The 14,932-nt window shown below is 33.9% G+C and overlaps 2 protein-coding genes across 2 annotated transcripts; both read left to right on the top strand.

Moving 5' to 3' along the window:
- Positions 1 to 340: 340 nt before the first annotated feature.
- LOC112519341 (ELMO domain-containing protein A-like) lies at positions 341 to 7,350 on the top strand. The gene is made up of 9 exons (XM_025127399.1): positions 341 to 550; positions 1,750 to 1,859; positions 2,604 to 2,672; positions 2,803 to 2,918; positions 2,992 to 3,046; positions 5,571 to 5,691; positions 6,111 to 6,158; positions 6,393 to 6,487; positions 6,807 to 7,350. Exons 1-9 carry the CDS (start codon positions 436 to 438, stop codon positions 6,906 to 6,908), a joined length of 831 nt encoding a protein of 276 aa, XP_024983167.1. The 5' UTR covers positions 341 to 435; the 3' UTR covers positions 6,909 to 7,350.
- Positions 7,351 to 10,303: 2,953 nt separating this feature from the next.
- LOC112518976 lies at positions 10,304 to 13,515 on the top strand. The gene is made up of 4 exons (XM_025126822.1): positions 10,304 to 10,384; positions 10,500 to 10,541; positions 11,868 to 12,811; positions 13,274 to 13,515. The coding sequence occupies exons 3-4, from the start codon at positions 11,870 to 11,872 to the stop codon at positions 13,277 to 13,279; spliced, it is 948 nt and encodes a 315-aa protein (XP_024982590.1). The 5' UTR covers positions 10,304 to 10,384; positions 10,500 to 10,541; positions 11,868 to 11,869; the 3' UTR covers positions 13,280 to 13,515.
- Positions 13,516 to 14,932: the final 1,417 nt, after the last annotated feature.

Here is a 14,932-nt window from a genome sequence, read left to right on the forward strand (position 1 = left end):
ATTAAACCCAAAACTAATAATAGATGAGAACTTGATGTCTTTTTAGGCTTTGATGCGCTGTACTACCGCACTTGATGTCTTTTTAGGCTTTAATGCGCGGTACTACCGCACGGACTGCACGTGATCGGGGCCGGCCCAAACACCCCTTAGCTTTTTCGTTGATGTTATTTATATATAATGGAATAAAACTTAGGGGAGAAGTTAGTATGATTTATAGAACCGACCGAGTAACGATAAAGAGTCAAATTGTTGACCATATTGGGTCAAAATTAAGTTGACCTCTCGCTATCTCAATCTCAAGTGAACTTCATCGTTTATATATACGTTGGATTAGATTTTTCCTCTTCATTTGATATTTTATTCCCAAATTCAAGATGTGCTGCGCCGGTGTTTCTGGTTCATAAATGGTGGAACCAAACCTCAAATAGTGTGTGTATGTGTGTTTTTCTCGGAATGGATGATAGAGGCGGAGACGACGGTGGATCATTTGTCGCAGTTCGGAGGATTTCGCAAGGTCTTGATAGAAGCAATACTTGTCATACAACTTCAGGTATACCAAATCTACTTCGATTAACCTTGTTCAACTACATTGGTATTTATTGTGATTTTGTAGTAGATTGGATCTGTTTTGGTTGAATTTTTAGGTTGTTGCTTCAATTGATTCTGGTGGTCAGTTGAGCTTGCTTACAAGTGTAACTTTTATCAATTAAATTTGAGAAGGGACTTTAGTTAAGGTACTATGGTTCATTTTGATAAAATGAGAAAAGGTGCAGTGGGCACCTTTGCCTTGATACGAATTACCGGTCCGAAGATGTGGCTTTGTGAAAGCTTCTTTTTGTAGAAGTATCTATATTTCACATCTGGGAATTAATGTGTGGGTCTGGTTATGGCGTCTGATGGAATCAACTTTACATCTGTCTGCTTGGAATCCTGGTTTTGTGATTGGAACCAAGCGAAAAATTATTTGAATCTCTTAGTATTTTATATTTGAACACATGTGCTTTGCTTCAATTTCAGTTTGAGTATAAAGTTATTCTTACAATATGTTCAAATTTTGTAGGTGATTGCAGGTTCTTTAATTCCTTTTAATATGGAATACCATCTTCGATAATGTGCATTACGTTTTCTAGCTGCTTAGGTAGTTTGTTAGAATAGAAATTATGTGAGCTTAAAGTCAATGTTGTGTATCGTCTAAGTAATACTGAAATATTGGTATGCTTTTGTTTTTTTGCTATCATGGCAGACAGTTGTATATCATAGTGGGCTTAGAGATCATGTTCCATCATTTTCTAGCAAACTGTAATGATGTACCTATTGGTCTACTTGATATTTGGTACTTTAGTGTGTTCTGACCCTTTAGCCCGCTGCCGTGTACAACATTTCTTGTTGCTCGCCTAGACCTTGATAAGTTTTTATGTTTATTTGATTGGTTTGGTTCAGCTAATAATTCAATCTGCTTGGTTATTATTAACTTCTTTTGTTTCTTGACATTTTAGAAATCCGGTGATGCTTTATGTTAAAGGAATTTATTTTGATTTCTAATTTCTCTTAATTATAATCATACGATTGATTTCTATGAAGTATGAACCTTAAATAACAAGTGTTTCCATTTCTGCAGAAAGCTAATAACTTCTAATTGTTTGTTAATTTATTTATGGTATATGTTTTGAAAGTTTTCTATAGCTGCATAACATTAACTTTTGGGAAACTTGGAACTCAATTGCTCTTGTCACCTTCTTCTTGTAATAGATGAGGTTGTTGCGGGCTCAACAGCATGGCTGGGCAGAAGCCTCTCATGTGTTTGTGTTCAGAGAAAAGAAGGCGACTCTCGCCCGTCATTTGATTTGACACCTGCCCAGGTATTTGCTAAACCAATTGACATGATTAATATATTTGATTTGTTTGTTGTACACCATAGAGATTCCAAGCCAAACCAAACAAGCGCAATAAATCCCACCTAGAGGTGGGGCAAAGGGGGCCGGGGGGAGGTGGGATGTAAACAGACCTAACCTCTACCCCAAAGAGTTGAGAGGCTGTTTTATAGTTATCAAATAATGTATCATGGGCTCATGGTTTTCAATATTGTGCTCTTAGTTGGTTTTGACTCAGCTTTTATGTTGTTTCTTCTCCAACAGTGCTTGTTCTTGGTAACTTAGTTGTAACAGAACATTAACAATTATCTAACACCCCCAAAGTTGATGTGTTGGGTTATAATATGCTTCACATATGAAATTTTGTGTGCCAGTTTGCAGTTTTCCAGCAAGTCATGTTGTCTTTTCTCTTGGGGGTTCAAACATTTTCTCCATCCTTTTAGCCATTTTTAGGGAGGTAATGTGATCATTGATGTTAGAAATTAACATAGGCGGATATACTTATCCATATATGAACAGGGGTCCTTGCATAATAGAGGCATGCCTGTGTAATTAATGATGGAAGTAAACTTTCGCATCTACTACAATGATCTCTCTGGTTTTGCTTATTGACTATAATGTCGGAGAATATATAACTTTTTTGAACATAATTTTTTTGGGAAAGAATGTGGGAAAATATCTCTGTGCACTATAAAAGTACACTTATGTTTCGTTTTTCTTTTACGCTGTCAGGAGGATTGCCTAATGAGGCTGCAAAACCGTTTAGACATTGCCTATGATGGTTCAGTTCCAGAACATCAGGTACTTAACTTGGTGTATGTGTATGTATGGATAGATGGATGTATAGTTACCAGCACATATTGTGGTGAACTAAAACATTCTTGTGTTTGCACTGTTGATGGGCTTCCATTATGTTCTTTTTTTGTGGTAGGAAGCGTTAAGGGCATTGTGGAAAGCTGCCTTTCCACAAGAGGAACTCTGTGATCTAGTTTCTGAGCAGTGGAAGGAAATGGGGTGGCAAGGGAAGGATCCTTCCACAGATTTTCGGTAAAAAATTTCCTTTTTCTCCTTGAAAGCTTTCAGTACTTACCTATTCATAAACCCTGGAGTTATCTGATAGGGGTGGTGGGTTCATATCACTGGAGAACTTACTGTATTTTGCCCGGAATTTCCAGGTATGCCCCCTCTCATTGAGTGTGTGTTTGTTCGTACATGTCTGTGACCTGCATCTGAAGAGACATGGAGATATAATTGTTAAAACCTTTGACATGTATTAAAGATATTTGATTTTATATCATGTGCATCTCATACGCATTAGTCTGCTTATATATATATATATATATATATATATATATATATATATATATATATAGGGTATATTTCTTTTACGACCTTGTGCATTTGTACAACCTTTGCAACCCAATTAATTGAGATTACATATATATATATATATATATATATATATATATATATATATGTGGTGCTCATATTTATTGTTCCGTAATCCACAAATGTTGTGTGAGTGCTCTTATTTTATCTTTAATATCTAACTATTGACTATTTCATACGACATTATCTATTGACACATGGTTAATGGGTATTGTCAAGAGTTAAACTGAGAGCTTCAAACTTAGTGATACCTAGTTGTTCGTCAGGCCACCTCTTGGGGTTATATTAGATATACCTTAGTGACATTATCTATTGACACATGGTTAATGGGTATTGTCAAGAGTTAAACTGAGAGCTTCAAACTTAGATATACCTAGTTGTCTGTCAGGCCACCTCTTTTGAGCTTCAAACTTAGTGATACCTAGACATATATCATATATGGGACTCAGAGTAACAAGTTGTATGGATCAACCTTCACTGTATGGCTATACCCAAACTCACCTCCCATCACCCCTTGAAAATAGGTCTGTTACATGGACTTCATTTTCTTATTCACGGGATCAGCCATGTTGTCCTGGGTTCTTTTTTTTGGAAAAAGGGGACGAGACCCCTTGGAAAAGTTTATTCACCTCGCAGCTACTGTATCTGGAGATTGTAATTTCTTGATAAACCATATGCTGATTGTAGCTTCTTTAGGCATGGCCATGGCAGCAGTATTGGTGGTTTTTGTGGAATAATCTCTAACCACGTATATTCGTGCAATGTACTAGCGAATGTAAAGTAAACCAATCGACCTGGTAAATGTCACTTGAAAGTAGGGTTGGGGGGGAGGGGTTGAGATGTACGCATACCTGACCTCTACCCCAAAAGGGTAGAGCGTCTGTTTCTATGGATACCTGACTTGTGTACACATGCAAGCAAACATGCATCAGGAATAAAGACTAACATATGGTGCACGAAGCATGGAAAAAAGTAGGCAGAAGTAATGAGTAGGCACAACAAAAACATATGAAAGGTAAACACATAGAGCAAGTACGGCCAAACAACAGATCTCTAGCCTAAACTACCAGCCCCCTATGCCCCCCCCCCAAAAAAAAAAAAAAAAAAACTTGTCCAACTCCCTTCTGCCCAACTACTCTGACTACATGTCCCCAAACCTTTGCTACCCTAGTTATCCGTCTCCAAGTACTCCTGTCATCGATCATGTCCTCGGAAATGTTTAAAGCCGCCATATCCAACCACAATTGTTCATCCCTGATCCTTCTTGGCCTACACCTCCTCTTCCCCCCAACTGTCACTCTTTTTACTCTCCTCACCGATGCTGTCATCAGTTTCCTACGAATGTGCCCAAACCAACACCCTTTCTCTCAATTTATTCATTATTTGGACAACTCCCAACCCCACCCGGAACGCATTCGGGGTTTTGTTTAACTTGGTCTTACCACATATCCTTAAACATTCTCATTTCCTCAACTTTCAACTTGAGCCACCCTAGTTTTATGTGATGCATTATGTCTTCTTCAACCTGTCCCTCTATTTGAATCACGGAACCCAGATATGTGAAACGGTCTTCTTTGGATACCCTTTCCCCCCAATGTTGACTTCTACCCCATACTTTATGAACTCCCCACCTAAAGTTGCAACATATGTATTCCATCTTCGAATGAGTACTTCGCATACATTGAGTTTCCAAAGCCACACTCCACTACTTTAACCTGTCGTTGACCTCTACTTTGGACTCTCCCACCAACACATTGTCATCGCGAATAACGTACCCCATGGGACACTTCCCTGGATCCCGTGGGGGAGCTCATCTAAAATCGCAGCAAAAAGAAAAGGACCTAGTGCTGATCCTTTGTGTAGGCCTATCTCCACTGGAAAATACTTTGTCTCACCTTACTCGAAGTGTGATCAAACTAGGAAAAATACAAGAAGAAACCGAAAACAGTGAATAAAAGAAATGTTGTAATGTAAACCTTACTTGGAGGGTGATTATAAACTTGAATTGAGGTTTGTGTATCACAAATTGTCCTAGAGGCTTTATTTGTCTCTCATGGGGCTTCAAGGTTATGGGTCTTCAAAACCTAATTGTTTATATTCTATTTACACAATACTACGAATGTGTAAACTAAATACATTATATGATATATATTGAACGAGAGTGTGATTACTTTCAAACAAAGCATGTATTGTGTATTCTCCAAATTCTTTCATGTAAAGTGCTTCATGCTTCTGTTTGTTAGTTTGGACAGATGCCATTTACTATTTTCTTATCTATTTGGTGCTAATCGACTACTATACGTTACGCAGAAATCATTTCAAGATCTTCTTCGGAAGCAGGACGGTGAGAGGGCCATGTGGGAATATCCTTTTGCTGTAGCTGGTGTTAACATCACATTCATGCTTATTCAGATGCTTGATCTTGAAGCAGGTTTGATAAAATTTAATACTTCACTTCTTAGAAGTTAGAAGTGGATACTACTGCAAGCTCTTGAGTTTTAGCTTTCCAGATGTATTTCGGATCAATTCTGTTCCTTTCACTTTCTGCCAGCTTTTAACAGAACCTTTAGATTCGGGTTTTCGATCTTTTTATTTATTATTATGCTCTGTAGCACTTGTTGAGTAAATAGGTTGCTGGGGTTTTAGCTAGACTGGAGTCGTTCATTGTTTATTTCATATACAATGCTAGATGAAATCGTGGAAATGTTCCCATTTCATTCTCCTTTTGATGTTAATGAATTTCTTTAGTCGTCAGACTTTCTGATGAATATATTGGAAGTTGGATTCTAACAGAGATGCATTTAGAATTTTAATCCTTTTTTGCATGCTGATAGTGTTTCAACCGTGCAGTAAAACCACGAACTTTTGTTGGAGCGACCTTCCTGAAGTTTCTTTCAGGTATATACATACAGCTACTCATTTTAATCTGCTATAACCCACTATAAAAGAAATATTTGATAAACCTCATGAAGGTAACCCTTAGTTTCCAATCATATTCGACATTTTACTGTTAGAAGTTCACGGTCTCTATTTACCTTTTGTTTTTTTTTTAATTATTTATCGTTTTATAGAACTAGTGCAGAAGCTAACGTACCTTCCTTTATTATTTACTCTCCCCATGTACCCCGACAGAAAATGAATCTGCATTTGACCTACTGTATTGCATCACGTTCAAGCTAATGGATCGTCAATGGCTTGCCATGCACGCGTCCTACATGGATTTCAATGTATGTTCTTTCAATAATCTCATGTTAATACACCCTATTTAGCTAAATGGCTTTAAAGATATGAGATTTTAGCTTACGGGCATGACCTAAAATAAACTCGATAGCCTTCAAATGACCTGCTTCTGGTGATAGTCATTTCGGTATATAATCTTAAATGAGATTTTTATTTATTCCATGACCTCGTGGCATATTAAAGGAAAAATGGCTTCATACTCGTAGGCAGGTCGTTGTTTAAATTAGATCTCACTTAAGGCTATATACCTAAATACACCAGTAAAAAAAAAGAGTATTGTAATTGTTTTTTGGGCCCATGATACAGGCTGTGATGAAATCAACACGACGTCAGCTAGAAAGAGAGCTTTTACAAGATGACGTCACACGGCTCGAGGAATTACCTTCCTATGGTCTTCTTAGTCGATAGATAGCAGCAGGTAGTTTTCGTTTGATTAAAGAACTTTCACAAGAAAGCATACGATGAGAGTACATCGATGATGTATGCCGAATATATCCATCCCCATTCCAACAACACAAATCTACAAGTCTATATGACCCATGTCGTCGAATTTGATTTCCTGAAAAGCGAAAAAAAAGAGCTTTCGGTTTTCTCTTACTTCCTACAAACTGAAGATTCAATTTCGGGAATGCTTGCTTAGTTTGTTGTACGAGAGGTTTAAGTGATGCTTTCTTTGTTTCATCTTTACTCTTAGAAACTAGTATCGACCGATGTTTCTATACGTTTTGAGTTTTGAGACCTAAACCGTTGGAATTCGAAGTTTGTGTATTAGCGTAATAACCCATTTTTAAATTGTCGATGATCGTGAACTGTGAGCTTCTTATATATTTTAGATTCCGGTGGTTTGTCGATACTTTTGTATTCGTATTCATGCATACAATGGTTGGAATGCTTCTAATACTATGTTAGAATACGTGAAACGAGCCTTTGGAACCAATTATTGATTATTTTATTTTAAACAATAATATAAGTAATCTATTAAAACTAAAGATAGAATAAAATCTCGAGAATTTGTTAGAAATGATCTAATTTACTAGATGTGGTCATCGTTCAAAAGTTAAATTGAAAATGGAGTATAGGATTTTATTCATGCTTAATTGACCAAGGCTTCTGATTTAAGGCAAAATGTACAAAATAACAATTTATTTTCATAAACTTATTTATTATAACATTGTACTTCTGATTTTTCTTAGGGTTAAATGTATGAAATAGCAACCTACTTTCATAAAATTTCTTATTATAACATTCTACTTTTGTTTTTCTTTATTACAGCAATGTACTTTCAAATTATTTTTTATTAAGATTGTACTTTAAAAAATCTACCCATAATAGCAATGGGTAACCTGTTACCTTTTAAACCGGTTAACCCTTTTGACTTTTTTGTTTGTGTGACTTTAATGAAGTGATGTGGATGACACATCATTTTGATGACTTTACTAAAATTAAAATAAAAACCTATTTCAAATTATTATTAGTGATTTTCATTTTTCATTGCTATTATCTAAAAAAACATTTAATTTTTTTTACTTTTTCTTATTAAGTTGCATTCAAATTAAATATTCTTAGAGTAAAATATTTATTAAATAGATATGAAACATTATTTTCGAAATATATTTTGTTTGTAAAAAAGACAACTTTTCCTATTTTATGTTGTTCAAATAAATAAATATCTTTTAAAGTTCTCTTTAAAATATTAACGAAATAAATTGTGATCTACAATTTTTGAATATTGTTATATTAATGAATAATTTAAAAAAATCTAATTAATTTAACATATTTATGCGTCAAGTAAAAAGTTTTTGAACAAATATAATGTATTTTTTAAAAGATAATATTTTTTAGTAAAAAAGAAATAATTCTTAATTTCTTTTTTCATTCCGTCTTTCTGCTAAAGAGGATGTATTGAACTCATAATTCATTAGATACTTTTTATGAATGTCAACTAAGTATCGTAAGTAAATTGCTCCCGGTTGTTCAATCATTTGATAACCAGAGYCATTCTTYGATWAATGATCACTATAAGTCAGACTCAATAAAATTTGATCAATCCCTTTTTCTGTCRTTAAGGTGGAGAACTGAACGAAGAATTCTCTTCTTTCATCATCAATCGAATCACTTTTTCGAGAAATACGAGACATCTAAGTCATACAAGTAAAGAGATCTATTCAGTGATAAGAAAAAGGAAAAACGTGAACGGGGACTGTATTGATGATAAAATAGAATCCTAAAAAAGAAATTAAGAATTATTTCTTTTTTACTAAAAATATTATCTTTTAAAAAATACATTATATTTGTTCAAAAAAAATTTACTTGACGCATAAATATGTTAAATTAATTAGATTTTTTTGAATTATTCATTAATATAACAATATTCAAAAATTGTAGATCACAATTTATTTCTCTAACACTTCAAAAAGAACTTTAAAGATATGTATCTTTTTTAATAACATAAAATAAGAAGTGTTACATTTTTTTACAAACAAAATATATCTTGAAAATAACTTATCATATTTATTTAAGAAATATTTTTATTATAGAATATTTAATTTCTTGTAATTTAACAAGAAAAAATCAAAAAAATTGAATGTTTTTTAAATCATAATAAAGAAAAATAAAAATCATTAATAATAATTAAAAATAGGTTTTTATTTTTTATTTTAGTTAAGTCATCAAAATGATATGTCATTCACTTCACCTCATTAAAGTCAAACAAACTAAAAATGTCAATGGGTTAACCGGTTTAGAATGTAACAAGATCAATTGCTATAATAGGTAAAAAATTTAATGTACAATGTCATAATAAAAAATAATTTAAAAGTACATTGTTGTAATAAAGAAAAACAAAAGTAGAATGCTATAMTAAGAAAATTTATAAAAGTAGGTTGTTATTTCATGCATTTAGCCCTTTGATTTAATAGTATCCAATAATCGGGTTGAGTTTTGCTGAGAATGAAAGTTATGATAAAATAAGTAAAAAAATGTATCTACCATTTAGATCAATCATAATTGTAGATCAACAGTAATAAAATGTACCGATATGTACCGGATCAATTTCCATAAGAAACACAATTTATAAGTGATTAAGAAACTAATTTCTTCTTATGTTTTTCATATTAACTTCTATTCTCACACTAGACAGATTCTTCATCTTTAATAATTCAACTATTTAAAGAGAATTTAAGTCTCAGGGATAGACCCAGAAAATTTTTCAAACGGTGGCACCATATAATTAATATAGTATGATATACATCTAAAAAATAATTACAAAAAATATGGTTTTTACAGTACTACCGATAAACAACTCCTAAGCTTGTACCCAACACGTCTTCATATTTTGAAAACGGTCAATATAGACCAAAAAATAATTACAAAAAGTATGGTTTTGGTTATTTGGGCTTTGTTTTGTTTGGGTTTTAGTTGCACCATTTGGATTTCAGGGAAATACGGTAGCACCGTTAACAAACCTAAATTTTTTACCCTTCGGCCGCGAAATAATACGGTGGCACGTGCCACCCATGCCACCACATCAGGTCCGCCCTGGTCTCACGAAAAATGAAAATTTATGTATAAGTTTAATTTATTGTATCTAAATAAAAAAATAAAAAAAACGAAATTAGGATTTGAAGCCGAACAACAAACCAAAAATTGTTTGGTCACGATACTTGTATGGACAGACAACCTTGATGGTCTGGACACCCGATGCTTTACACGTGTATCTTTTTTAGCTAATAAAAATAAAAATAAAAATAAAAGCACCGTGGATAATGCGTGTGGATTGTGAATAGATGGACGGTGGACCACCGTATTTATGGCGGGATGATAAAAAACACACACACTCACACTCACACACACAGTTGAGATCTTCGGACGGCAACAGCCAACAGGTGCTCTCTCTCTCTCTCTTGTTTTTTCATTGATCGTACATATTTAGATCTATGATTGCTGCGATCTGGATTTTAGTTTTTATTTAGTCTCAACCCTTCTCATCTATCCTTGCAGATTCAAATTCAATATTGTTGACGATTCACAGACGATTTACAGGTACTATATTTTCAAATACGATCTGTTAGTTATTTTGAGCAATTATCTGCAATGTTTAGAAGAAAATTACTTAAAACTAACTTGATCATGTTTTGTTTAACTTGATTACTTGTGTTTTGATGAGTTGAATCTAAATCCCATGGGATATGGTGAAGTCAATTCACTAAGACTAAAATGAAATACGTCTTAATGTGATTTGATCAGATCTTCACTCTGTATAACAGTTCAGTAGAGGAGAAATGGTTAACGAGCTTAGATTTATTAGATATAACTTGAAAGGAGTAAATTTTGGTGATGGAACTTTATCTTTGTTATTATTGTTTAAAGATATGGTCGGTACCTAACCGATCGGCTAAGGGCTAAAAGGATGAAAATGGCTTTTTTGTCGAAGGGCCATTGTCAACTTGTTTACTGATTTTTTAGTTAATTTCACAAAGTAGACGGGTCTTTTGATGCACTTAATGTCAAACATCTGGATCAATTTCTATAAACAAAAACACAAAAGGTTGTAAGCAACTTGATCTACAGGTTTTAAGTGCTGTATTATACTCGTTGGAATTTTGGTCTTACCTAGCCTTGTTAGTGTCATGGTGTATAACTGTTGTAGATCTTGATATCTCAACCAATAGAAAGTTGTGTTGTAGCTTGAAGATATTAATCCAGGTAGGATGTTGCGTAATTTATTGCGTGAGCATGTTAATCCAATTAAGGTGTTCGATGAGTCATGGCTTGAAGATATTAAATCTATATAATTCCCACCCTCCAAAGTTTTATATGTAGTTTTAAACTAGGATGACTTGGTGTTACTTTCAGGATCTTAAGTCTTGAAGCAAAAACATGGCATCAATGATGAGGAAGTTGCTGAATAATGGTTTTCTGTGAATGACAATGCAAGATCAGAACTTGCAAACAATCTTTTGTTTGAAAACCAATTTGATGAAATACAATTTAGGATGTGATTTTTTCCTAGAACTTGAACTCAAAAAACCTTATATTCTCTCATTAGATCACCCTTCTCAACTTTGTGATTCTTCTTCCCCTCTTCTTCTTTTGATCATACTCTCCTTTTGATTGGCTTCTGTGAGGTATGTGGAGCCCCTTCAAATTACTCCCTAAGCCCTTACTATATAGAGGATAGAGGTTCAAACATATATAAAGGTTAAAAGGACCGTGCCCAATGGATGTGAGACTCCAACAGCTTCAATCAGTTTTGCTCAAATCCCCCTTTCCATTCGGCTTCTCTTAATGTTCTGTAAAACTAACTATGTAGATAAATGTTTGTGCAAAATGAGTGATGTAACACCAATATACTTTGCTATTTTCAAGGTATGTCATCATATGATAAGCCAGAGATAGTGGAACGAGGTGCTAAGGAGAAAGAACATGAAGAAGGTGAGCAGAGTGGATTTCTAGGGAAGGTGAAGGGTTTCATCCAAGATATCGGTGAGAAGATTGAAGAAACAATTGGATTTGGAAAGCCTACTGCAGATGTTTCTGCAATTCATGTTCCAAAAATTAATCTTAAGCAGGCTGATATTATCGTTGATGTGCTTGTAACAAACCCAAACCCCGTTCCTATCCCTCTTATTGACATAAACTACTTAATCGAGAGCGATGGAAGAAAACTAATTTCTGGATTGATTCCTGATGCTGGCACCATCCATGCACATGGTTCAGAAACTGTCCAAATACCACTTTGCTTAATATATGATGACATCAGAAACACATATGAAGATATTCAGCCTGGAAGCATCATACCTTACAAGGTCAAAGTTGATTTAATTGTGGATGTGCCTGTTTTCGGAAGGCTAACTTTTCCTCTTGAGAAAACCGGGGAGATCCCGGTACCTTACAAGCCTGATGTTGATATCGACAAAATAAAGTTTGAGAAATTCTCGTTTGAAGAAACTGTTGCAACTCTTCATTTGAAGTTGGAAAACAAGAATGACTTTGATATGGGGCTGAATGCACTGGACTACGAGGTTTGGCTGTGTGACGTGAGCATTGGAGGTGCAGAACTTGCTAAAACTCAGAATATTGCCAAAAATGGTATTACATACCTTGATCTTCCGATCACCTTCAGGCCTAAGGACTGCGGTTCTGCTCTATGGGACATGATCAGAGGAAAAGGCACAGGTTATTCCATGAAAGGGAACATTGACGTGGATACACCCTTTGGAGCGATGAAGCTACCACTCGAGAAGGAAAGTGGTACGACCCGCCTTAAAAAGAACAAAGAAGACGGTGAGGACGATGATGATGATGATGAGGTATGTGCACTTTCAATTCATAATTGCCTTGTGCCACATGACCAGTTCTTTTTCCTTTCAAATGTGGCTTACATAAATGCATCAGGGTAGAATTTTAGAAACATAGAGACCTAGGGATAGCTCTGTAACGGGTGCCTTTTTGGTATATAGACAAGACATAACATGACAAGACTAAGTGGGACAAAAATGCAGTTTTTTCTTCCCACGAAAATAGGTGAACTAAAAAACCATGAAAATGAGACAAGATAGATAAATTAATAAACTATCCATGTCAAAATTAGAACCTTCTACAATCAGTTCCGCCACTCATGTTCGATACAGTCTGCATATCAAACACATCCTAAAACAAAATGATATCTATTTGAAGGTGTGAAATAAGAAGAACGATTAAGAGATCAAAGATATCTCACTCATTATACCTATGGTGCTTCGTTTTGAATTGAACTCCTAATATTTTTGCAGAATTAGAGAAGTTATGAGCATGGAGGGAGTGTTGGTGTTATGAAGGTTTGAATTGTTTGTGTATGAATTAATCAAGGTGTTGTTTTATTGAAGAATATCTAGTAGCCTTTTGGCTCAGGTTTATGGTTCATGATATGGATGTGTGCAACATCATAAGAGTTATATATAGTTGGTAATGTGGTGTTTGGTAATTGGTATTGTCAGAATAAAAGTCTGCCATCCGAAACCCTCGACCTCATCAATCATGTGAATACACATTGAGTTTCTATTTAAGATTACTTTATGATGCAATAGGAAACCTGAAAGTATCGACAAACGTTTAGAGGATAATGAGTTACAAGCATAGAACTTAAAAAGCAAGAGAGCACTCTATAAAACTAGGAAACGATGATGCCGAAATCTTCATCCAAAAAAATGCACTCGATTTCTGTTTCTTGGTTAATCGCTGTTCCAGTTTTCGGTACGAATTATGAACACATATTTGGTTTCTTTTAAGCTCGTTTTTGTTATTGTGTATCCATGTGATTGACCGACATGAATAAAATCATAACGTAATTTTTTTTTCAATTAAGAACATCTCCAAATCAAAGATTTTGGGAATTTTTGATTCAATAGATTCTTAAAAACTTTCTCCATAATAGAAAAAGTAAAAAAAGAGATTGTGAAATTCTCTAAATTTGATGATCGTTTAAAAAAATGATTATTTAGGAAAGAGAAAATGGTTTTTTTAATTATTCCCACCATGTGAATATTTGAAATTAAATGTTTCGAAGAAAGAAATACCATTTATAAATTGTATTAAACAATTAATTAATATTATGAAAAATAATATTTTAATAATATAATTAATAGAGCAAATTACATGATTCATTCTTGTTTTAATACTCTAGGTCTCTATTTAAAATATCTATAAATTAAATCAGTATCGTTTGCAATTTATGATACATTGGTCCCTATTTCTAACTCCTTCCAAGAAGTTATGTTAAGTGAGTTAAATTAGAGGGGTATTTAGTCTTTTTAGTAGTTTTTTCATTTTTCTATTAATTTTTTTTCTCATTTGATTTTTTGAGTATTTTATATTATATATAATGGACTTTTTGACAATGATGTAATTCATGAGATCCGTGATATTCTATATATTATATTAAATTAATGGGTAAATTAAGAAATTAGTAATTTTGAATTGAAAATTTAAGTAAAGGTTATTAAGGATATTTTACAAATTTTCTCTCTATTCTCTCCTTTTTTATTTGTTCTTTCATTAACAACATAATTTTAAAAAAATAGAACTAAATCTAACAAGTAATTGTGATAACCAGACCCTGGTTATTACCTAAGGTAAATGGTACGTGATTATCTGATTTAAATGATTATGTGATAGCATGATAATTTGATACATGCTGGTATGTGGATTTGTGCAATTAATTGGATAAATATATATATATATATATATATATATATATTTGCAAAATATGTGCATGGAAAAGGTATGCATGCATAGTGTATGTATGTATGTGAATGTGGGTGCATGTGGTTAAGCTTGAGGTGGAAGGGAGGAGGGAAGGCGGTTTTAGCCGCCTTACCCTATTTGGGTAGCATAAATGAGAGGCTTAGCCTTCTTATTTTTATTTCCCTGCTATTTTGAGAGGATTTGAGAGG

The sequence above is a fragment of the Cynara cardunculus genome (genome assembly GCF_001531365.2).
Source record: "Cynara cardunculus var. scolymus isolate 2C chromosome LG 10, CcrdV1, whole genome shotgun sequence".
Classification (NCBI taxonomy): domain Eukaryota; kingdom Viridiplantae; phylum Streptophyta; class Magnoliopsida; order Asterales; family Asteraceae; genus Cynara; species Cynara cardunculus.

Coding starts and splice junctions, on each gene's coding strand:
- LOC112519341 (XM_025127399.1), top strand. CDS start 436: ATGTGTGTTTTTCTCGGAATGGATGATAGAGGCGGAGACGACGGTGGA. Junction 1,860..2,603: donor TTGATTTGACACCTGCCCAG/GTATTTGCTAAA, acceptor TTACGCTGTCAG/GAGGATTGCCTAATGAGGCT. Junction 6,159..6,392: donor CTTCCTGAAGTTTCTTTCAG/GTATATACATAC, acceptor GTACCCCGACAG/AAAATGAATCTGCATTTGAC.
- LOC112518976 (XM_025126822.1), top strand. CDS start 11,870: ATGTCATCATATGATAAGCCAGAGATAGTGGAACGAGGTGCTAAGGAG.